A 25,343-nucleotide genomic window follows, 5' to 3' on the forward strand; every position below is an offset into this window, starting at 1 on the left:
TAATGTCTGTTTCTTAAAAACTAGATCCTGTTTTGATCGACACTGGCATGAATGTAGTATGTATTCAGTGGAACCATTGTGGAAGTGTGTTGGCAGTGGCAGGCTCCCTGAAAACAGCTTCTCAAGATAAAGATGTAAATATTGTGCAGTTCTACACTCCATTTGGTGAGGTAAAAATATCTAATATCTTTATTTGGCTACCAAAATGGGGCTTTGTTTTAGTAAGCATATTTTGTCGGTGTGCATGAAATCTGAAATCTGATCTGGAAAGCTTTCAAAGTGTCTATACACCTGTATCCTTCTAAAACAGCAAGGTGATGCCCAACTAGAAAATCCTAAGAGATCTTAAATAATACTAGAGGAGGAGGATATGTATATTGCCTAATTTTGAGCAGCTAACTTAAGCAGCAGTTAAGATGATAATTAAATGCAGATACCAAATCTCTAAGTAAACCTTTCTTTTGGCACTGACTATATATGAGACCAATATGTATGAAGAACTTAAAATAGGGCAGTGTGTGCTTCCCTCTATCTATGAAATCAGAAAAGCTGATAAAATGGCATTTCTTGTCAGTAAAAGGAGTGGTCAAGAAACCTTAGAGAAGTTAGACTGTTTCTAATCTTCAGGTATTCATTGGCAATACTGTTTTGTAAATGCTTTTTATACTTGTTTGTAAGATGTGAGTTATTCTTCTGTCTCTTCATTTGACATAAAACTTTTTCATATATATAATATGTAGTTAATTCTTCTYTTGCCTTATCATATTTCCTGGAATTGTATCTGAAAATGAATAAGTTAATATTAGATATCAAATAGAACCAAAGAGTTTGGCTAGCGTTCTTATAGCTCTGGTTGCTGAAGTCATTCTGGTTGACTGAAATAAGTGTTCAGACTCTAGATGCAGTGTTCATAAGTAAAGAGTTTTCTTTAGATTTCAGAATCGCTTTGCACTAGTTGTGATAGTCACGTACTGACTCAAACTTTATTCAGAGATACCTTCTCTGAATAATTTGTGACCATTATTTGGACTTAGTATTTGCACTTGATCAAAGGYAAATAGTACTTACTAAATCATGTAAGTTAATTGAAAGCAGGTTGTTTAGGCACAAACTTATGACCTCAAGAAAAAGGCTGGATCTAAGCATAATATTCAGTGTTCTATTTAATTAAAAGTTGTATTTTGAAGTTGTATGTAAAGCAAATAAAAACCCTAAGATTATTTCAAAGCTCCCAATAAACCATAGATGATATATCACTTATTACTTAAGTGCATCCATTTTGCCAGCAAAAAGCTTTAAACAGTAAGTGATCTATGGGGTGAGTTYGAATTTCTTGAAAAGATTAATTGTAAACTTCACTTTGTACAATTAAAAAAGGATATAAAAATAGTTGAAAGTGTATTTGTCTTTAGTAGTTCTTAAATCATAAATGCACATTTAAACATGCACATTTATATTTAATAAAGATTTAATTTTTAAACCTTTGTGAAGGGAAATCACAGAGAAAAGGAAAAGCCTACTGTCGTGCTGCAAATTGTGCAACTACACAACTGATTGAATGTATGCCCTTCACATAGGCTAAATAAATAACACAGGTTAGTTGTATACCAGCAGTATTGAAATATGTTGAAAATCAACTCAGCAATGTAATTGATAGGCTGGTACTGCCAGTGTAAATGCAATTTTTGAGGAATGCCAGATGTCAGTACTGCTATTAGTTGAAAGTTGTATTTATTTTAGTAGTGATTGCAGCAATAAAGGAGATTCGCATTATCAGGTAAAGGAGGAAGTGTTTACTCTTCCATTCTTTATCTATGGTTTATTTTTTTGTAAGTTTGAGCTATGATTGAGTCATGGTTTGTAATTGTTTCTTTCTCACTGATGAAAAAGAATCTACAGAAAAAAACACATATTAAATACCTTTTCTTCCACTCATCTGTGTACATATCTATTATAATTTGGGGGTCTTTATGCCATACCTGTAAGATATTTATATTTCATCATCAGCTGTAAAAGCGTGAAAATAGATAAATAACAGGGCTAGTATTCAAAATCTTTTTTTTTTTTTTTTTTATTTTTTTAAACAAGCATTTGCGCACACTGAAAGTTCCTGGCAAACAGATGTCAGCCTTGTCTTGGGAGGGAAGTGGACTGAAAATTGCACTAGCTGTTGATTCTTACATATATTTTGCAAACATTCGTCCAGATTACAAGGTAGGTAACAGTGGAGCAGTGAATTGAAAACTTTCTAATACAGTTATTTACTCTCTTTCTAAACTGATGGATCAAGTAAGTTATCTTTATCTTACAAAAACAAATACATTGCTAATAGCACAAGCAGATTTGTTTCATCTTACATGGCTGCAGCATCTAACCTGATTAGAAAATTTGTTTGAATGCAAAATGTGACACTGCTTACCTGGGTAATGGACTAGTAAGGGATCCATTTATCACCTAGTAAGCAACAAAATCATAGGGACTGTGTCAGAATATTCTTAACAGTTGAGGTTGTTCTAGGTAGACTAAATATTTACTGAGGCAAACAGTTTAAGTTTACTGGAAATATCTCCTGTTTATCAGGTCAGTGCTGTGGTCATTGCAGTGTCACTTTCATGTATTTCATCTAATTATTTATAAAAAAATAGAATAACTTCAAGAAATATCTGAAAAAGAGTAAGCTTGCAAATAACCAGCAGCCTTGTGTGGATTAAGATTTTGTTTGCATTAAGACCTCACTCAGTTAAATGGCAGGAATATTGTTTTTTTTTTCCTGTTAACAAGGTGGATATTTCCTTCCTTTTCTTAAATTTATATAAATATATGTACACAAATATTTTTATTATTTTGTTCAATGAAAGGAGGGCTATGTTGATAGATAGGTGTAGATGCTATTTATATTTTAATTCCCAATGTAAACTTTTCACAAGCCTTTAATCAGCTGATTTTAAATAGTGTTTAGATTAGTCTATTCCATGGATAGAGCATTTTTTAACAGCTGAAACTGTTTTAGTTTCTTCAAAGTTTGCAAAAGCCATGATTACATTTTTTTTCCTTCTCCCTCCAGCTCAGAATATATGCTTTATTCATCACTGTGTAACCACTGTGATTAAGGGCATATGATGCATTATAAGGGATATGTTGCAAATATATTGAAACATATTGGCTTACTCAGCTCTGAAATATTGTTCCTCAAAGAATTATTAATACAAAGCTACTAGGATGAAACCCCTGATTGGTTTCTTGTGAATCTGCTGGTAGTGGCTTTGTAAATGTGAGCTGGAAGTTAGGCTTGCACGAAATGCTACCTAATGTTTACTSCAGGAAATGTGTAACAGCTGGAGCAAAGCTATTGCTTTTTCTTCAATTCATCAGCATCTATGACCATGTGTATTTCCAGATCTGTCACGGYTTCCAAGTGACTATTAGCTCATCCCATGGATAATTCTTTCCTCTGTTAGAAAGGACTTTTTTTTTTTTTTCTTCCTATGTTATTAATATGGAAGAGTGACTTTTTATTAGTGTTCTAGTATAACTGTCTATGCTGTCCTGCTTCAGACTTTGCAGTATTGGAGATGTTTCTTTGTTAAAATTTCTATGTAATATTAAAATATAATTTCTTTTTCCATGAAAAATGAAAGGCTTGAGTTTTCAAATAAATTCTCTTATGGAAAGCATTTTCATTGCAAATRCATCATTACCATGGGTATTTCAGTGTACCTTCTGAACAAAGAAGGGACACAGAGAAGTGAAATCTTGTCTTATTTTGAGGGGGCAGCTCGAAGTGAATTAGGATAAGTCATTTTGTGTGATGGGAAAAAATGTCTTGCCAGTTTAATATTCTCTTAATTTATTACTGGGCTGTGTTCCCCTACTGTTAATAAAGCACTTCCTCACTTTACAGGCAAAAAATTTGAACATCAATTGTGTATCTGAGGTAAAATCTTTCCTAGCTGTGAGCAATCTATTATGGAATTTTCATTATTTCTTATAGGTTGTAAGAAATTTCTCTTTCTTGGCAGTGGGGTTACTGCTCCAATACAGTGGTGTATGCATATACTCGACCTGATCGTCCAGAATACTGTGTAGTATTTTGGGACACAAAAAACAATGAGAAGTATGTGAAGTATGTCAAGAGCCTGATTTCCATAACAACTTACGGAGACTTCTGTGTTCTAGCAACTAAAGCAGATGAAAGTCAGCCTCAGGTAAACTCTTTTTTTTCTTTTTAATTTAAGTTTATACTTTCTGTTGCAAATGTCAGTGCTTTAGAGCAAGAATGAGACCCAAAGTAACATTCAGAAGTTGCTTCAGAATGTGCCATTCATTTCTCATTAATTTTACAGAATGTTCACTTAAATGGACATTATTTAAAAACAAAACAAGAAGCAATAAAATAGCAACAATAATAGGTGCAAAACCTAARAACTCTATGGAAACACTTTGCAGCCCTAACTAGCACTGCATCAAAATAGCAACCCTCAGGATCACTGTTCTCTGAAAAGTAGAGAACTAGTTCCGGAGGTGTGGGTGAAGTGAGGGCACAGTGAGGTGCACTGAGAACTGGTAGGATGGCAGGGCTGAGAGGGTGGTGATCAGCGGTGCTGAGTCCAGTTGGAGGCCTGTAGTTAACGGTGTTCCCGAGGGGTCAGTCGTCGGCCCAGTCCTGGTTAGTTTATTCATCAACAACCTGGATGAAGGGACGCCGTGCCCCCTCAGCAAGTTTGCTCATGATACCAAACAGGGAGGTGTAGCTGATACCCCGGAGAGCTGCGTAGCCATCCAGAGAGATCTGGACAGACTGGACAAYTGGGTGGTGAGAAACCTCATGAAGTTCAACAAGGGCAAGTGCAGGGTCCTGCACTTGGGGAGGAATAACCCTGGACACCAGTACAGGCTGGGAACTGATCTGGAGAGGAGCCCCGCGGAGAGGGACCTGGGTGTCATGGTGGACAACAAGTTGACCATGAGACARMAGTGTGCCCTGGTGGCCAAGAAAGCCAGTGGGATGCTGGGGTGCATTAAGAAGAGCCTCTGCAGCAGGTCGAGGGAGGTGATTGTCCTCCTATACACAGCCCTGGTGAGGCCACCTCTGGAGTACTGTGTCCAGTKCTGGGCACCCCAATACAAAAGGGAAATGGAGCTGCTGGAGAGAGACCAGCTCAGGGCTACGAGATGCTCGAGGGCCTGGAACATCTGCCCTATGAGCAAAAGCTGGGAGAGCTGGGCCTGTTCAGCCTGGAGAAGAGRAGGCTGAGGGGGGCACCTGATCAGTGTGTATAAATACCTCAAGGGAGGGAGGGAGGAGGATGGAGCTATCCTCTCTTCAGTGGTGGCCAGCGATAGGATTAGAGGAAATGGCTCCAAACTGAAGCACCAAAAGTTCTGCAGGAAGTTAAGGAAGCATTTGTTTACAATGAGGGTGACAGAGCCCTGGAACAGGCTGACCAGAGAGGTTGTGGAGTCTCCTTCTCTGGAGATCTTCAAAACCCTCTTGAACGTAGCCTTGTGCCACGTSCTCTAGGTGACCCTGYGTCTGCAAGGAGGTTGGACTAGATGATCTCTAAGAGTCCCTTCCAACCTTAAGGATTCTATGATAGGCTTATGAGAGTACTCAAAGAGAAAAGTAGGAGAATGTTGGGATTTTAAAGATTATTTAATTGTTAAAATGTTAAATATAGGCAAGATAAAAATGATGCCATTTCTTGATTTTTATTTTTAATGTATTGTAAAATTTGTATTATAAATGTATTGGTTAATATACTTACTGTCACACAGTTTTTCTTCCTGGATTCATTTATGAATTATTTTCTGTTGTATATTGCTTGCAAAGGAGGAGCCTGAGATGGAGTCAATTGGTTCAACGGTAAAAAGAAAAAATGTTTTATTGCTGCTTTGCTTGATTGTGCAATGAATGGTGTGCCCTMTCATATGCTGTGAAAACATTTTATACGTGGCTAACACCATTCAGTGAAACTGAGTGCAATAAAAGACAGTTTTTTTGAATGTACTTTAAAGCATGAGGGGAATAGTGGAGGGACTGTGTCTTTCTTAAGCATAAATAAAATATTTTAGTGTCTGGAAATTAGGTATTTATTATCTCCTGTCAGTTCTTTCTGAAAAGCTCTTATATAACTATTGACAATTTAGGGGRTTAACTTTTAAGAAGTGAAGCAAACTAATCCTTTGAGTAGTATTTTTTTTAAGAAAAAAGATCTATTTTACAATAGATGTAAGTCATTAGAATGGTGATGTTAAGTAGGCAAAAAGTACAACACTATCTGATGATGCAAAAAAAAGACTTATTTTCAGCAAGAACCATTTAAAGGTTCCGCAGGAGAGAGTGGGTAGGTTAAAAAGAAATTTGATACCCATTGTGAAGCTTGAACTGCTCCCTATATCAGGCAATGCAAACTCCACGGCGCTGACACCAGCCTGCGCAGCTCCTGCGGGCCCAGTCTTGGATATTATCTTGGGTATTGAAATAAATAAAGTGGGCCTCAAAGAGAAATCAAGTCGAGAGTGAATGGGGAATAATTTACCAGAAAAGACATAGCCATAACTAACACAACCATAATAGAAACAAACAATAAATAATTAAAAAGAAAAAGAGATAATAAAAAAGCTATATGTGGTTTCCTATAGCAGTCCTAACTAACTTTTTGAAAGGGATTATATGAAAATACGGCTGGAACATTTAAGTGATGAACAAAGAAATAATCTCTATTACAAAAATTTGATTATTTGTTATTTTATCTAAGGTTCTTACTGAAAGCAGAAAAAATAAATGATTTAATGGAAAAAAATTCTAATGCTAAGATTTTTTTCTTTGAAAGGACAAAGTTCATATAATAGATTACATTTTAAATTCTACAACCTCTTGTTAGTAAAGCTGCCAGTCTCTCAGTTTAAGGGAGGTTGAATAGCTGTACTCTACTGTCCCAGTTATATGAATTGGTTGGCAGATGAGAAAACTGTGCAGAGTTGCTTATATTCAGCTTCAGGTCATTCCAGGAATAGCAGACTTTAGAAAGCTTTTCTTTTTTCTTTCTTTTTTTTTTTTTTTTTCTTTTTAATTCAGAGACTCTGCAGTTCAATAAATGAAGCTATTTGATTGATGATTTAGGTCTGGAGAAACAAACACATTAGCAACAACAGCACCAACAAAAAGCATGAGGGCCATATCCAGGCCAATTCTTCATTTATTGGCATCTTCCTGAATCTAACGGATGTAGTTTGTCTGTTGCTGGCCAAGGGGATTACAAGAAAGGCAAAACCATCAGAACTGGTCAGGTGTGCAGTATGTGTGATAGTGCAGGGCAGAACAAGCATCATAACTTCTGGCAGTTGACAAGGTGGCCTGCTGCAATACATCAGGTTATCGTCTGCATTAACAGCTATCAGGGAGCTGAATCACCAGGAAACTGCTAGTTTAAAACAAAACAAACCCCAATTCAGTACTTGCTCTGCAGAGGAGGGATGAGCTGGTGCTTTCCTCAGCAGCGTGTTACCCTTGGACCCTGCTGCTGGTAAAGACTGAGTTGTACCTTATCTGGTTTATTTGTTGCTCTGGTTAAAACACCTGGTTGCTTTTCCATTTATTTATTTGTTTGTTTGTTTATTTATTTATTTATTTATGCTTTGCTTCATTTGCTCATATTGCTTATTGATGCTGATTTATCCTGCTTACCCATCATTTACAGGACCTTCGGTCCCCCTGTTTTCTGTTCAATCGAACAACATTAAATTGTGTAAAAGATTAATATCTTTTTTTTTTTTTTTCCCCTACCTCATACAGTATGTGCTGGTTCTCTGCAATTCCATTGGTACTCCTTTGGACCCCAAATATATTGACATCGGTAAGAAACTTGTTAACAGTCTTATTCTGTTGTTTTTCCCAGTCCTTAGAATGCATTTGTGCTCAGTGGAACGTTGTTGTTTAACACTCCTTCCAAGCAGATTTGTGACCTTTCAATCGGTGCATGATTGTAATTAGGATTTTTATATTGGTTCTCACTTTTACTTGAATTCTCCTTAGTGTGTAATAAATATGTAATTACTGGTTCTGATGTTGTAAACTGTAATTCGTGTTGAAAATGTCCTGTTAAACCCCCTATTTTTATTAACAAAGTAGATATTAGCACAATCATGTTTTTTGTAAAAAGCAGCCAACTTTCAAATGATTCCTCCAGTTCTGTAAACTACTAACAATGGATTTTTAAAAATTATTTCTTTGCTCTTTTTTTAATGAGTGCTTTTAGCAATTTTGATTTTTCCATCATAACAGCAGGCATAGAAGATGCATTTTGAAGTAAATACTTAATGCAATTCTACCAGGTTAGGAAGTTAGAGTTGTTTTTTTTATGTCTATTTTATGTATTTCCCAAGTGGTGCCACACTCTGAACTTGCTAAAATAAATGTCTAGGGAAGAAAGGAAATATACATGTGGTTGATACACAAGAGGAGTGTAACCATAGTGAAAGAGATTTTTCTGAATAGATATAAGTCCTATAGTTTTTGTTTTTTTGTTTATGTCAATTTGGTGCCCTGCTGACGGCCTTTGTGCTAGTGGTAAAGTCACATATTCAAGAATAAAATGCCTAGGAAATTTGATATCAAAATTTGAAGTGGTAAAAATAGTGAAATGTTGGGATTTTTCTGAACAGATTGTATGGATCTGTTCAGAAGTCATACAATGAATCTTCATTGTATGAATTGTATGTATTCCATCTCCATATGAGGAAGAACTTCTTCACCGTGAGGGTGACAGAGCCCTGGAACAGGCTGCCCAGGGAGGTTGTGGAGTCTCCTTCTCTGGAGGTCTTCAGAACTCGCCTGGATGCCGCCCTGTGCCCCACGCTCTGGGTGTCCCTGCTGGAGCAGGGGGGTTGGACTAGATGATCTCTAGAGGGCCCTTCCAACCTTAACCAGTCTGTGATTCTCTATGTGGCTATCTTGAATATAGTCTACTGGACTGATATGACAGTTTGGGTTGGGGAGAGAGAAAATAGGAACTTCTAAAGAACACCTCAACTGATTTCTGCAGTTGACATGTAAAATAAGGTTAGTGAATTATTCCTATAAGGGGCCTGTTTGCTGTCCATTGAGTACGAAGAAGCCAAGGGCAACCAGCCCGGAGGTACTCATCTCTRTCATAGATGTTTAAAATTAGGTGAGAGGGATCCCACTCAAATGAAAAGCCAATTTTAACTATTTACATCTAGAACTCAGTTTTTAAACCTTTTCTTTGCATTTTCTAATGTTCTTAAACAAGTAAGCCTGCTAATCTTTTTATGTAAATAAGTAAAAATCATAAATAGCTTTCTTTGCTTCTCTAACTACTACCTGTCATTTTATAGTTGTCTTTATAGAAGAAAAATCTTTTGCGGTGACTAAAATTAGAGAAAGGCTGTTTAATAGAGACATGTTCCTGTTCTAAAGAGATGAAATCATGTGCAAAATGTTTTTCTTTCCTTTAGCTACACTGAGTTTTCTACAGTCTGTGTATGTTTTCTTGCATATCAGATGATCTATTTGGTCACAGTGTGAATTCATTTGTGAAAATCCTTAGCATTACAGCCTTCTTCCCCAGAATGTCAAATGCTTGGGGTTTGGACACTTTGCATTCTTGAGTCCTGAAGATTTCCATAGCTCACTAATTTAAATTTAACAAGCCTTTCATTGGTCCAAAATAAACACACTAGAGAAGCAGCATTTTTATATCTTGAGCATCCTATAAGAGTCTTTTAAGATTATCCTGCAAAATTTCATAAAGGAATTGAAACTGAAAAAGAAATACCTGCTTTGAAATGCATTGAATTGCTCTCTTTCCTTTGCTATCATTTGAGACATCTTTATTGGAAAAATTTGAGATATAACCTGTATAATGTTGGATAAATTTATGCTAGGTGTAGATACCTGTGTACAGTCAAGGTCTTGGTGGACCATGCTGTGTATCCCAGTTGGAGCTGCTTGGCCAGGGGAGGTCACTGTGTTGGGGTGCTGAAGATCCTCACAATTACACAGTAATTATCCAACACTTTCTTTTGTGCTTGTTTCAGAGACTTGCAGGATTTCAGGCGAAATCCTTTCATGAGTTAGTTAAGCTCCTTAAGATCGTATATCTTGTTATAAAATATTTTATAGATGGCATATAGATGACATCTGCCAAGAAAATGTTCACTCAGGTAACATATCAGCTTCTTATGGGTGCTTGCATGTGCTTAGTTAAGTGTTTATTGTCATTTTTAACTTGTTCACTAGTCAACCAATGAAATGAGTAGATCAACATAAGAGATTCTAACATGAGTGGTTTAAATAAAGGCAGAGTGATGGAGGAGTCAGTACTCCTTGCTCTCTCTTAACCCTCCTCATACAATTGAACAACTTTAATAGCAGTGTTTCAAGTGCTGTTTAATCAGTCCATCATTTTACGGTTGCCTTGTCCCTGCTGCTGTGATATCTTCCTGTATTCATGAGCTAACACCTCCAGGGCTGTTTGAAACAAAGTCTAAAATTAAGCTCTAAAAATTAGGTTGATGATGCTGACTAAGTTTGTTCTAGTTTCTTGTGATTTTTTTGCAAATTTTAACAGAGGGTGGTGTGAAAATGTGGGTTTTTTTACCTTATGTTTGTCTATTAGGTTGTTTAATTTTCATCAGATTTAGGGAGAATTACCTGGCTGTGCATTTATATATCTTATTTAATATACTAAAMTTCATTTCAGCTTTATGATGTGGCTAAGTAATCTGATAACAGAACAAGTTTCTTTCTCTTATAATTTTTTTAAGATTAAACAAGAAAGCAGGTGTTCTAGATGTCTTGAAGTGAGACTGAGTGTTGATGAAATAAGTAACAGAAGGTTGTTTCACATRACTGAATATCTAAAAATCTTCTTTCCCTCAGCAGTGAGGTTTATGAAGGAACAATGAATAGAAATGAGTGGTGAAGAAGAAAAAAAGGTTCACTGAAGATTTCAGACAGCAGTTGTTTTGCATGTTGCCATTGTTTTAATGGTGGGACGCTTTGTTTAATCCTTTTCCAGTATTTCATCACCAAAATCTAAAGCACCTGTATAACAATGTGCATTAAGAACATTTAAAATCTTAAAATTAAGTATCAAGACCAAAATACTGTAGTTAATTATCTGTAAAACCAGAAAGAAGACCTAGGCATTCTAGTAAGTCCAGGCATTTAGCATGGGAAGCTGATACGCAGTAGGAAATATTGAGCAGGGCAAGTCTGAATCTCCTCCTCCAGACTTAAGGTACCTGTTTTTCTATCAGGCCGATAGTCGGAGCACAAGTCCTCTGAAGGGCACTGATATCTGAGCGAGCAGGACTTAGAGCTGCTGTAGATCATAATGTCTCTCCACACTTACAGAAACTAAGTGGTTAAACCAGCTGCTTAGAAAGGGCTCTGGATCTTCAACTTAGAGGGTCTGAAATATGCAGCTTGTCCTTCCCGGAAAGGGGTATCCCACTCCATCCTTGCCTGCTCCAGGCTTGGGGGAATCAGTGGGGCTCTTACTGTAGCTGCTACACAGCTGCAAAAGAAGGTGTCACAGGAGCAGTCCGTGGCCACCAGTGAGGTGGCTCTGAAATGTGAAAATGAGCATTGCTCTGAAACGAGCAAATGAGTAGGAGACCTTTTTCCTCTTCCCTTCCCTTTTTCCTCTTCCCTTCCCTTTTTCCTCTTCCNCCTTTTTCCTCTTCCCTTCCCTTTTTCCTCTTCCCTTCCCTTTTTCCTCTTCCATGGATTTATTTTTTTTTGTTTTATGACCGTCCAAATGTGCAAAATGTGCAAGCGATCCTAGAAAATCTTTCTCCTGCTTCCATACAATTGCCTGAGCTAACAGGCAGTTTTGCAAAAAGGTGGCTTCCCACAATATTCTCTCTCTTTACATGTATTTTTTAAGTGGATCTGATTCTGGTGTCTGGTGTCTATGTCCTGAGTAAAATATAGTTTGTCCAAGTGACTTAAATCTGGTCATGATTTGGGCTGCTGGTGCAAAAAGAAGGTCCTGCTCTCCATGCCGCRCATTTGTGATCATCTCTTTAATACAATTTAACCCTCAAATTAATATAATTTTAAATTTAATTTTCAGTCAGATCAATGAACTGACCACCTTACTSTGTGGCCAATCTGCTCCTAGAACTGATATGAAAGAAGTGGCAGGAAAATGCATGTGGGRTTGATGCAAAGTAGCTCTGTTTCATTTTAAGTCCATTTAAGTGTTCATAAAATGCCAACTGATCAGGCTCCTTCAGATGAGGCCCACGTGCATCTCCGTCCTGTGTCAGGATCACCAAGGTGATGTGAGGGTCCTTTTCTTCCCCAGGCTGAAGTACTTCAGGGTGTGCACAGATGAGTATGTTCAGGCTTCCTGGAGAACTGTAGATAAAATGAGGGAGTTACCCAGTAGGCTTTAGGGGGTGCACAAGGCTTTCAGATGTGGGCTTGGTGTGTTACTGTCTTGAAGTGTTCAAACACTAATGAAGCAGAGTTCCAAAACATGATGTCATCCTACAGTTTGTGCTGTAGGAAGTGTTATCTTCTCACAGATCAGAACATTCTCCTTTTTTCTTTCTTTCTTTTGAATAAAAACATTCTGATTGTTAAGGCAGGTATAGCTGCAAGGTAACAGTAGAAGAGAACGAATACATCTAAGTAGGTAAATGACTTATTACAGAAATAAATGTATTGTGTGAAATACATTGCAGAGAATGTAAACAACTATTTTATGTGTACTACTATTCTTATGCTAAACATCATCATTAAGACCTCTCCTCCAGTATTTACATTTATACTTAAAAAATATCCTACGGCAAGCAATTGGCTTATATTGTTTAGTTTCAAAGAAATGAAATCTGTTCAATCTTTCCCCATCTGCCTGTCTCAATGTTGTTCTCCTTTATGGAAGGGTTATAGCTCCCTCCAGAGTTCTGTGTTGTGCTAAAACACATGTACACAAAATTTGAGAAGATTGATGATTAAAGCATCAGATTTTGTGAATGAAGAGTGTTACCTGTGTGACACAATATTTTCCTATCAAAGTTCTTTGAAGTTGCCTGTTTCATTTGGTACCATACTGATTTACGTAGAGAATTTGAAGACATTGGGTGATTTACTTATTAGGTTTCTGAATATTTTTCCAAAAGTTTTGTTGTGTGYGTTCACTGGTTTTCAGAATGATGAGGCAAAATATGATTTAAAAAGCATGCCATGATATGGTGAACAATAATGCAATRTTTTGAGTATTGTTCTAAAAAAAATTAACCTTACATTCTAAATAGTTTTAGGAATAAGYTTAGAGAAAATGTCCTGCCATGCTRTGCRCTGRTCGTGGAGTGGTGTAAAGTAAGACTGTTACATAAGTAAGACTGCTAAATACCTACTTGCTGGATTGTAGACCAAAAATCCATATTTGGCTCAGCTATTAATGATCATCTAAATAGTGTTTCTAAACTTTGTATAACTCAGAATTGTTACCATTCTGAAGTGTGCTAATCAAAGAATAATATCCACTAATTTTTTAATCTTTTTTGATTTTTTAAATTTTTTATATATAAAGTATTTTTAATTTATATGTATAAAGTGTAAGTAATTGAAGTACTTCATCTAAGTATGGGATAAGGCTTTTATATATCTTGCTTGAGCTTTATTTGAGATATTCCTAAATTGATCATTAATATGAAAATGTTTCTATATGTATTTGATGTCTTCTGCATTAGTACATGGAAACTTGCTGAAATAGGGCAGTTAGATGTTAATTTTAGAAACAAAGTTTTTACAGAATTTTTCCTTTATTCATCTAACCAAGGCCACAGCAAAGTTACTTTGCAAGTAACAAACGGTTATTTTTTTGTGTGTGTGCTTTTTCTTTTCTTTTTGTTTGTTTGTTTCTTGTTTTATTTCTTTTGATCTACGGAGATGTGGTTTTCTCCACCAGGGGAAAAATTACAGATTTAGCACGGAGTTGGCTGCTTGCTGCTCTGATCTTAACAACCATTTTGGTCTCCTAACAGGCCCCTTGTTTGTCACAATGACCAAATCACATGTGATAGCAGCTTCAAAAGAGGCTTTTTATGTCTGGCAGTATCGTGTTGCAAAGAGACTCACAGCAATGGAAATCAATCAGCTAGCACGGACAAGAAAAGAAGGCAGGGAAAGGTTTGTCTKTTTTCTTCCTTTGGCTCAGTGTGGTTGTTGATAGGGCTGAACTCTCCTTTGCCCAAGATATGAACTCTTCTCATTATGTTTTTTTTCTGCTTGAATTTCTTCACTTGCAGCCCTGTTAAATGCCAGAGAATAGTTTTTCATGGCAAATGTGTGGTCAGTATCCAAATTGTTTAAAACAGACTTCTTTAGATTGCTTCCTGTTTAGTGTTTCCATTTGCTAACTTCATGCTTCTCTGACCGCAGGTCTGCAGGTCTGATGCTTTTTTTTTTTTTTTGCTCATTAATGCTTGTTAATGATGGTAATTTTCCTGTCACTTCCCCAGGCTTGTGGATTTTTTTAATGATTGTCCTTTTTTTATATCTATTTTCTTAAAATCTACCAGTTCTTGTAACTATATTTTCATATTAATGGGCAATTACTGGTGTAATCACTTGGTGTAATTACTTGTATATTATTAGTGTATGTGGTATAATTGCTTACTTTATTCTAATACCTGGAAATCTTAACCTTGGACCTTCTATAACCTTGTAGCTATGGTGAAAATACTGAAACAGTAAATGGATGCAATTCAGCACAAGCCCTGCTCAAATGAACAATTTGAGTCTTGGCCCCTTTCTAAAGCAGGATAGGAGATATGATAGTTTTGAATACATAAAACATAGGTTTTGTGCATATAAAGGTGAAGTAGTTGAAACTACTTGAAACTATGAAAAAAAAAAAAGCCTGAGGAAATAAGGAAGTGTATGTTGGAAAAGAGGCCGCTGGGAGGACTGAAGGTTGCAGTAACTTTTTGTTGTAGAATGAAAGACCATAGTTCATAGGGGATATGCCATCAAGGGCTGTAGAAGGGAAAGCAGGTACCATATCTTTCATATTGCTGCTTTAAATTATTATAAAGGGGTTACTTTGGGAACTTAAAAAAAGGCTGAGCTTTAGTACTTTCTTCATGCTGAAGCACTTTCTTCTAGGATTTAAGATACCTGTATTCTCTCAAAAAGATTTTTGATTTTCTTTTCTGCAGGCTCTATCATATTGATGATACCCCTTTGGGATCTGCAGAGGAACGTCTTGATTACATCAAAGCTATTGAGGTGAGCAGTGGTTTTAATGAGCTCATTATGAGTCCACTGGTAGCTTGAGAGTATAGTTTGCATTTCTTTATTCAGCTGAATAGATTTCATTAGTAGGAGTGGTCTTTTTATCAAAACTCTTTTTTTTAATTTCTACCTCTTATATAAAAGGGTTTTTTTCTCAGTTCTTCTTGTTAGTTTTGTTGTTATATCATTGTATTGTGTTGTAACTGTATGGAACATAATGAAAATATGTGCTGTACCCTAGAGAGTTTATGGACCCCTCCCTGCTGTGTGTCATTGACAGCCGGCTCCTTCCCTTCAACACGGCATAAATGTGTTAAAATTGAACCTGTGTAGTCTTTCTTCAGTGCTTTCTTTTCTTTTTTTTTTTCTTTTTTTTTTTTTTTTTTTTTTTTTTATACTGTAATTAATGCCTGAAATTAATTACAGGTCTGTCAGATTGGGTTTGTTTGCTTTTGTGTTTTCTGTTAAACACCTGTTACAGTCAGGTTTTGTTATCCTTCTGGAGAATGAGCAGAGGAAGAAAGGAAACTGTTAATGATGTTGCCTTGTTTCTTATAATAAAACACTAATATCATACACTGTCCAGTTACAATACATTAGTAAAGTTTGATAGCACATTTCTCTATAGATACTCGACATCATTCATGTATCTTTAAAGAAATACTGTTTTTGTTTWTCTTTAGCGGTGCATCCCTTGTGTTGTGTTAACACTGGTGCTGATGGTGCTTGTTTGCTTTYAGGGAACAGGAGATCCAATTTGTGCAATAACAGCATCTGATAAGATACTACTTGTGGTAAGTTATAGGATTCTCTGGCACTTGCAGGACACAGAGACATGGATGGATTCAATGAAAGTAGCGATTTCTGCGCAGATAGACTCTGTTGGTACTTTAGACTTCTTTACTGTTAACGCAAACTGTCTTGCACAATCTTGAAGGTCTTGAAGTAATTGATGAGACCTGTTAGCAGCAGACAGCTCTGGATCGACACAGTTTTCCTGCTCTCACCTAGCTGGTCCTGTTGTGGTGTGGTTTGAGTGGACTTAACATCTTGGGACAGGGATCTCCTTTGCTGGAGCTAACAGCCGTGTTTGATGATCCCAGGAGCTCTGTGGCCTGATGAAACTGTTCTGTAAGCTGCATCAGGGCTATGGCAGTTCGTTTTAACATCCCTTGTTAAAGAAGATCAGTAAATCTTAGTACCTTTAGAAACTCTCTCTTGTACCTGGATTTTTCTGTTTAAGTAGCAGAATTCAGAACTTATATGATTCTATTCCCTCTCTTCCCATTGGTCACGTATGCCAAAATCGTTGAACACAACACYTGAATGAAAGCTAGTTAAGCAGTTTACTGGTAGGAAAGCTGTCTTAACAAGCAAGCACTGCTTTTCTCTAGGCAAGGGAATCAGGCAGTATTCACAGATACAGCCTTCCCAGCGTTGCCATCGTTCAGAAGTACACGCTGAACGGCCGGGCCTATCAGCTGTCTTTGAACTGCAATTCCAGGTAAGTTACAGCTCTGCTTCTGGCACAGCTACCTGACTCTGAAATAAACTGCTATAATCAGTGAGAATACTGATAATTATATACTATTTTTATTTTAATTTATATTTTATATTAATTATTAATGGCTGCTTAAGCACTTAATTATAATATATACATAATATAATTATATATATATAAACATATATATTATAGAATATAATTAACTTAATTTTACAAGGACGAACAGGAGCCTGGAACATCTGCCCTGTGAGGAAAGGCTGAGAGAGCTGGGCCTRTTCAGCCTGGAGAAGAGAAGGCTGTGGGGGGAACCTCATCAGCRTGTATAAATACCTCAAGGGAGGCAGTGAGGAGGGGGGTGGCCTCTTTTCAGTGGTGGCCACTGATAGCACCAGAGGAAATGGCTCCAAACTGAAGCACCAAAAGTTCCACAGGAACTTAAGGAAAAACTTCTTTCCTGTGAGGGTTACAGAGCACTGGAACAGGCTGACCAGARAGGTTGTGGAGTCTCCTTCTCTGGAGATCTTCAAAACCCCGATTGCAGCCCTGTGCCCCGTGCTCTGGGTGTCCCTGCGTATGTAGGGGGGTTGGACTAGGTGATCTCTAGAGGTCCCTTCCAACCTTAAGGATTCTATGAATTATTACATCTAGGCAGTCAAATTGCTGTGAGAGGCTGTGTTAGTGTAAGATTGTGTGTTAGAAATTAAAAGAAGCAGGTACATGAAAGTACTCTTGACTTACCGGATAAAATAAGCACAACTTGCTTGTGATTGTGAAGTGATGAAAACAGTCCTATAATCTAAAACTGTTTCTGGGAGTTCCTTCAGTTTCTGTATCCTTGGAATGCCTGGGTACGTTGTTTATCTCTTGTTATTTTTTCACTGTTTCAAGCTGATTTGTAGCAGCAAATTAACAGAAAAACTAGTTTGCTTGAGCTGTAACTATGCCAAAGGTGAAGCTGTTTTCTCTTTAGCAGTCAAACATTAAGAGCCAGCTGTTGGCAAGAGTGTATGAGAGTCTTGGCAGGGAGRATGAAAAAATAAAATGATGGAAGAACATTTGTAATACAGTACAGAAATTTACAGAATATTCAAGGTTGGAAGGGACCTCTAGAGATCATCTAGTCCAACCCTCCTGCTCAAGCAGGGACACCTAGAGCATGTGGCACAGGGCGGCATCCAGGCAGGTTTTGAAGACCTCCAGAGGAGACCCAACAACCTCCCTGGGCAGCCTGTTGCAGGGCTCTGTCACCCTCACAGTAGAGAAGTTCTTCCTCGCCTGGAGATGGAGTAATTTCAGTAACTTCAGTAACCTGAAATAACCTCACAATTTCAAGCAGATTTCCTATTTTCACATTGCTCACCTCTTCAGGTATATATTGAAATTACTTTGCTTCCCTTACTAGACATTGTGGTCCTGTCGAAACTCTGTTACTTTCCTGAAAGATTTTATGCTAATAAAAAGGCTCAGATCCACCAATGTTTTGATGTAAACCATTTGTAAACCAATTGATGTAAACCAAAATGCCATTTTTAATAGTAGTTAAGGATGTCAAAATACCTTCCATTATTTATAAATGTTTTAAAAATGGCTTTCTAATGAATTACTGACAGTGAATAGAAGCTATAATAACGATTTAATAGTTCTAGTAGTACTACTATTAAACTAGTAGTTTCTAGTGCCACTGGAAATCTTCAAATTTAACTGTTGAATAAATCTGTAAAAATCATATATTTTTATATATTTTAAAAGACTTAAAGTATAATCTAATTAATTTTAGAATACTTAATACTGTCTGGAAAAAAATAAAACAAATATCCTTTGCAGAGAGAATAGAAATTATSCTTAATGCATTTGTAATTAAAATCACTCCACTCTTTCCAGTTTTGACAGTCTGCTTCAATGCCTGCGATTAAGTAATGAAAAAAAKAATTGTGTTTGATTCTTAATTTTAGGCTCTGTCAGGAGAACTGCTTATTGAGGGACAGAAACTGCAATTTGCTTAGCTTGTTTTTTAAAGTACCAAGTATCTCAAAATTCTGGATGAAAAATGGGCCTGTTTCAGAACCTTACAGGGCCAGATGCTATAGGAGCAGATGGAAAAACATGTATTTGTGGATATCTTTTTTCCATGTGTCTCATCTCACTCAGCCATACAAATAAATGATAATCTCATGTGTCCTACTGAATCCTCCAAATTATACTGATATTAGAGAAAATCTTGGCTTGAGCATACCAGTTCAGGGAATGGCTTCCAAATTCAGCTTTAAATAGTATTTACCTGTCCTGTTTTCTTCCTCTCTGTTTTTCCCTTGGTAGTCGTGTTGCTATCATAGACCTTTCAGGTGTTCTGACTTTCTTTGACCTGGACACTCGGGTAATGGACAGCACAGGGCAGCAAGTGCTAGGCGAGCAGCTGAAGCTGGAACGCAAAGATGTCTGGGATATGAAATGGGCCAAGGACAATCCGGATTTGTTCGCAATGATGGAGAAAACAAGAATGTATGTTTTCCGAAACTTGGATCCTGAGGTAAAATTAGCATAGGTGTTTTACCAGTTTTACAAATTTTCTTGCAAATTCAGGCCTGTGTATCCAATAGTATTATTCTTGTGCTTACAGTTTAATCTGTTAAGTGTTTATTAAATGAACTGCTGGAAATCTCAGGATATAATCAAGTCTAATGCAGGAGTGTTTTTTAGGAACAAGTGATCTACAAATGAATCATCAGTGGTGAAAAATTAAAATCTGGTGCTATTTTTTGTGTTTATATGAGGCATTTTCAGCAGCATTGTTTTTGTGTGCCTAGAAAAACAGTGAATATAATTTTAATGAAGTTATTTGTAAAATACAGTTCAGGTAAATCCAATTATTGACATATATTCCTTGATTATTTATTTTCTCATAATGTATTTATAACAAACATAAATATTTTAATTATGTCTCTGTTAATAGAATTTTCAATAGCACTAATGCTTTTAGTATTTGTTTCCTGTTGGAAATCTGATCAAATGCTAGTGTGCAAAAGTCTTTTTATGTATACTGACCAGATTTGGTTAACATTTAATCAGCTTGAAAATTGTTTATTCCCTTTTAACCTTATTATTTCAAGGAACCGATTCAGACTTCCGGATATATTTGCAGCTTTGAAGATTTAGAAATTAAATCTGTGCTTCTGGATGAAATATTAAAGGTAAGTATTTTAAAATTTATAGGAAAGCTTTTTTTTTTTTTTTTTTTTTTTTTTAATGATTTGAGCAGTAGATATCTTTGAGTGGAAAAACAAAAGTGGCATGGAATGACATATTCTCTCTTCATCTATTATGTTAGAATCCTGAACATCCCAACAAAGATTATGTCATCAATTTTGAGATTCGGTCATTGCGAGATAGTCGAGCACTGATTGAAGAAGTTGGGATTGAAGAATCCGCCCAATTCATAGAAGATAATCCACATCCCAGACTTTGGTAAAACCTCTTTATCCAACAACTTCCTTGGCTTTAATTTATTTCTGTCATAATCGTTTCCTTCCTGAAGAGAGCTATTTATTTAATAATAATAAAAAAACAATAGCAGCACACCTTCCACTCCTCCCCCATCTCAGCATGAATCAGGCAATCGTTACAAAAAATGTAAATGTTCAGCTGCAGTTTGAAGAGTTCTTCATGAGGCTCTATCAGCATATCGAAACTGAATCCCCTCCAAATCAGTCTTCAGTGTTGGTGAAGAGCATAAGAACCTCATAGTTCCTTTTCTAGCCTGTCTCCCCAGCAGTTCTGCAGGTAGCATATTTGGATGGTTTCTGTATGATGGTGGTTTAGTTTCCAAGCCTGAGCTAGCAAGGTTTCCATTCCTGGGCATTTCGGAGTTCATGTTTTGGGAGCTGATGAGCAGATGTTCAAGACTCCTCGGTGGATATCTTAATAAGAAACTTGAGAGCTGCCTTTCCAGGCTGTGGTCCAGTGCTTACAGGTTTCTAACTCTTGGCAACACCCCCAAAAAGTGGGCTATTGTTAAAAACTGAACTATGATTTTGCACATGTTTTGGTACCTAAATTGAAAGGAGYACTAAGTGCATTACAGGACTGGGTGTAGGGTACAGGCCCGTGGCACTGCGCTGCTTCATGCTGCATGAACACGAGAACATTGTGCTTTGCTTTTAGTGGTGAAGTCTAAACAAATGGAGCATCTGGCAGAAAGAATAAAAACTAAAATTGATTAATTTTGGGGGGAGGGAGAGGAGGAAGTGGGAGAGGAAGGAGTTAAATTCAACTTCCATGACAAAACATATAAAGCTTAGTAAGGGACATTAGAAGTTTAATTAAATAAAATCACTGGGAGTCGATTAACCTTGTAGCACAGGCCATGAGGGAGATGAGTGATGAGGGGAGGGTATGTTTTAATATGACCTTGCAGAAAGACATAATCTGACAAACTAAATCTGAAAATCGTGCATAGCAGACTGTAAGAGGTGTCAGAAATCTGTGAAAACAAGCGTTCTGGAAATCCATTCAGTAGCCGATGTCTTAGGGGGCTGGAAGAGCAATCATGATAGTAAATAATTTAATGAAAAGTCTTTCAATATCTAAAACTTAYGTTCTCATTGACAAGATACTTGTGGAATGCTGCCAATTCTCTTTAGCTCTCTGGAAGTTGTTACTTTATCTGTGCATCTCTGTAGTAATTTTTGGCTCTCTTATAAAGAGGAACCATTTATTTTAGCATTGGAGATCTGGCTTTTGCACCAAGGGAAATTGAGAGTTCTGTGTTAATTTTAACAGATCGGAAGGTTGTTTAGAATTGCTGAAAGACTGGCCAGATCACTAGCTTTAAAAAATAGTCCTCTGAAAACATTTCTTACCAGCATTTGTGCTTATCTTTGTCTTTCAAATTTACATTCTTAAATAGCATTTGATAACTACATGTGGAAGGTTTCTATAATACTATTATTAACTATATTGGTGTAAGTGTGGAGGATAAAGTTTTAAAGTTTTGTGAACCTTGGATTTTAAGGTCTTGAATTAACTAAACATTTTTGGCATTTTGAAGTTTACCTTTTCATGCTACTGTCATCCACTTATTTAAATAGAAAACTGACTATAGATTTTGTGGCAAGTCTCAGTAAAGTTTAATGCAGTAGAATTGCAAAGTCTAAGTCAAGTACTGTTCACTTCAAAAGTGCCACTGACTTAATTTTGATTATAGAAAAAGCATATGTTATACCACGTGCTTACACAGCACAGATGCAAACAAATGCTGGATAAACAGCAAATATATTCTAGATCAGAACAGGGCAGTGGTCTTTATTGCTAGAGCTCTTACAAACAGGGTGTGTTATGTAGCAGAATCATTTGTCTCATAGGTTTTCCATATTTGCCATAAAGACCAGAAGTTAGAAATCCTGCTTATCTGCAGGACTTGACCACTTGTACAGTAGCAGGATGAAGCTGGTCTGCTCTGCTAACTGGTCAGGGCTCATCCAGATGTGTGAGAAATATAATTTATTATTCATGGTCAATTTAGTTGGAGGCCTTCAGCCTGAGACTGCTGTTGAGTTTTAAAGTTAAGTTTGATGCATAGGGAGAAGTATCTAAATAAATTGTATTGAGACAACCCACACATTTCACATAGGCCAACTAGAATCTGTCATCCTTAACAATCCTGTGTGAATGTGAGCAGCTGAGCAAAGCTCAGTCATTAACATCATCAACAGTCATTTGTTGAACAGCTTCCTTTGAGGAAGTACTGGATATATCCAAACATAGTTGCCATAAGCATACAACTGAGTTTAGTTAATAAACAATGCCACTTGCAATTGCAAAAGCACTAACTTACATGTCATTTTCCCATAATGGCTGCTTTATGTAGGTCCTCATTTAATTTCATTTTAAGCTGCTTTGCTGTCTGTTACACTCACATGTTCCACACAGGCGTCTCCTGGCTGAAGCTGCTCTTCAGAAGCTAGATCTGCAGACTGCTGAGCAAGCTTTTGTGCGCTGCAAAGATTATCAAGGTATTAAATTTGTGAAGCGCCTAGGCAACCTGCAGAGTGAGTCGATGAAGCAAGCAGAAGTGGCAGCCTATTTTGGCAGATTTGAAGAAGCTGAAAGGATGTATTTGGATATGGACAGAAGGTAATTGCCTGTACTCATCTCAGCACTAAATAAGGGAAAAATGCTTGACCTAATAAAAGAATGGGTGTTTTAGCACTGAAGACTCTTCACCACTTTCTGGATCAGATAAATAGGGAATAGGATCAGTTGAAGAGAATTTTTTTATATCGGAGGATAACCAATCCTATATGGAAATTAGTATGTCTGCAAACTTGTCTGCATGCTTCAGCTTCTCTGGGTAATACTATGTCTTACAGGTGTTTTCAGGAARTGTTGTGTAGATATTTCACTTGGGATTCCAAAAATGCAGACAAACAATTTTAAGCTAATGTTTAATTTATGTAGTTTTGGTCTTAGCAGTTTGCCACAATACTTAATTAACTGTAATCTCTGGGAAGATAGAAAGGGCATTGGATGAAATTGTGGACAGCTTGATGGAAAATTTTGCCCAGGAATAAAAACAAAGCAACATGGAAATATAAACTATTTCTGATAATTCTTTTGCAAGAAGATGTAGCTGTTGAACAGTGTAACCTGTAGGTTGGTGATCAGACATGGAGAAGCCTGAGTCATTCTGCACATGTGGAATTTATAAGCCTTGATTAGTGGAACTGTGAAAGAAAAAGGGGAATGATGGAGAAAATGGGTTCTTTTAAATGGGTTCTTACTCAGTTCCCCAGTAAGGAGGAGTTGAGACCAGAGGTGGGGAGGAAAATGCATGTTAGAACCTGCAATAGGATAATGTTTTCCCAACAGCCCATGGAAGTATGCTATTTTGGAGAGGTGGACTGCCTCTCAAACACCTCAGTTGCACTGCAACACAAGTGTTTAGATATGACTGGTTCCCTTCCACAAGGTTCAGGAGAAAATGAGCTTTACAGGCTTGTAGAAGACAAAGACCAACTGTTTCTGTGCAGGTTTCTTCAATAGTAAAACGTCTTACTCCTCAGCTACAAGCATGAGAATTGTGGGTGGACTTTGCGTGTCCTCATCSTTAGAAGGTCTGCCTAAAGACTTCTACATTCAAAGCCATGCTTAGTCAGTGTTACTCCTTGCTCCTAAGCCTCTTCCTGTACSTCTCTGCTTCCATGAACCCTTTGCAGCTGCTGCCATCTATTGTATTTGTTGATGGTGAAAGATAGATACCAGTGTACAGAAAAAGAGGAATCATGAAGCAGCAGGAGCTCTTGTGCCTTGCCAACTGCTCATTTAATGTGCTTCACATAGGAGTGAGGCTAATAGGGAAATGCATGTGTATGGCATGTGTAACCTTTGAGCTCTCCGAGTATTTAGTCTCACAGAAAGCTGTTTAAATTGCAGAATATATCAGGGATCACTGTGATAGCTGTGATGTAGATTATGAACATCAAAATATTTCTGGATTTTTTTCAAGCTTTTTGTTAGCTGTTTTTTTTTTCCCTCTGATTTTGTTTTTCCTGGTATTTTTCTGTTTATATYAGAGATCTTGCCCTTGGACTACGCATAAAACTGGGAGACTGGTTTCGTGTAATGCAGCTATTGAAAACAGGCTCGGGTGATTGTGATGATGCCCTGCTTGAACAAGCACACAACGCTATTGGAGATTATTTTGCTGACCGTCAGAAATGGTAYGTTCTGCAGAGAAGGCAAATAGAAAGCAATTGATAAAAATGATGAAAAGACTCATGGAGTGAGACAGAGCTCAGGAAAGGTGGGATGCAACAGGTGGAGTGACCAGGTTTAGCACAGCTCTTTTAGAGGTTAATAAGCTTCGTGGGGCATTTTTCATCACTGCCCGTACCTTTGGACAGAGCTATTGATCAACTATCTAAGGAATGAAGAAAACAAATCTCAGGTTTTCTGCCTTACTCATTTAGAAGTTTATAATTTTTGTTTTTATTTCAGATGACACTGCATTTACATTTATTTTTTCCTTCTAGGGTAAATGCTGTACAGTATTACGTACAAGGAAGAAATCAGGAACGTTTAGCTGAATGTTATTACATGCTAGAGGACTACCAAGGCCTGGAGACTCTAGCTAACTCACTTCCAGAGAATAACAAATTGCTCCCTGTAAGCAAAAAGCACCTTCCTTTTTCATTATCTCATACTGAACTACTTATTTACAGTATCCCATCTTGGGAAGAATAAAGACAAAAAAAAAAAAGTAATGCAATAGATGATCTACTTAAACAAAATGGTGTTCCTAAAATGGTATAGTAGGATCCACTTTTATTCTTATTTTCTTCTGCTATCATTCTTGCTTTATTAGTCAGGTTCCCCAGATAAATCTGATTATTTGTCATGCTCCGTGACTACTTTATTTATTTTTGGTTTCATTTTGTGGTTTCCTCTACACTAGGTTCCTTTGGGATATTAAATGTAGTGGGAGTGGTAACAGAAAATGATATATTTTGGAGATATTTCCAATGCTGAAAGGAGGYAAAGTCATAGTATGACCTGAAGTGACCTACT

The 25,343-nt window shown here is 37.0% G+C and overlaps 1 protein-coding gene across 2 annotated transcripts in view; it reads left to right on the forward strand.

Annotated features, from left to right (window-relative positions):
- WDR35 (WD repeat domain 35) overlaps positions 1-25,343 on the forward strand; it is a 35,800-nt gene that overhangs the window by 4,716 nt on the left and 5,741 nt on the right. The window contains exons 8-22 of one of the 2 annotated variants that reach the window (XM_026044916.1): positions 25-170; positions 2,089-2,214; positions 4,020-4,205; positions 5,831-5,863; positions 7,796-7,856; positions 14,026-14,170; positions 15,202-15,271; positions 16,018-16,071; positions 16,672-16,781; positions 19,098-19,308; positions 19,889-19,969; positions 20,107-20,243; positions 22,707-22,910; positions 24,350-24,496; positions 24,809-24,941. In XM_026044916.1, the coding sequence (XP_025900701.1) occupies positions 25-170; positions 2,089-2,214; positions 4,020-4,205; positions 5,831-5,863; positions 7,796-7,856; positions 14,026-14,170; positions 15,202-15,271; positions 16,018-16,071; positions 16,672-16,781; positions 19,098-19,308; positions 19,889-19,969; positions 20,107-20,243; positions 22,707-22,910; positions 24,350-24,496; positions 24,809-24,941 (1,844 nt within the window). The remainder of the gene's footprint in view (positions 1-24; positions 171-2,088; positions 2,215-4,019; positions 4,206-5,830; positions 5,864-7,795; positions 7,857-14,025; positions 14,171-15,201; positions 15,272-16,017; positions 16,072-16,671; positions 16,782-19,097; positions 19,309-19,888; positions 19,970-20,106; positions 20,244-22,706; positions 22,911-24,349; positions 24,497-24,808; positions 24,942-25,343) is intronic. The other variant, XM_026044914.1, reaches the window with a different exon arrangement.

This window comes from Nothoprocta perdicaria, unplaced genomic scaffold (genome assembly GCF_003342845.1).
Source record: "Nothoprocta perdicaria isolate Ctin4 unplaced genomic scaffold, notPer1 scaffold_39, whole genome shotgun sequence".
NCBI lineage: Eukaryota > Metazoa > Chordata > Aves > Tinamiformes > Tinamidae > Nothoprocta > Nothoprocta perdicaria.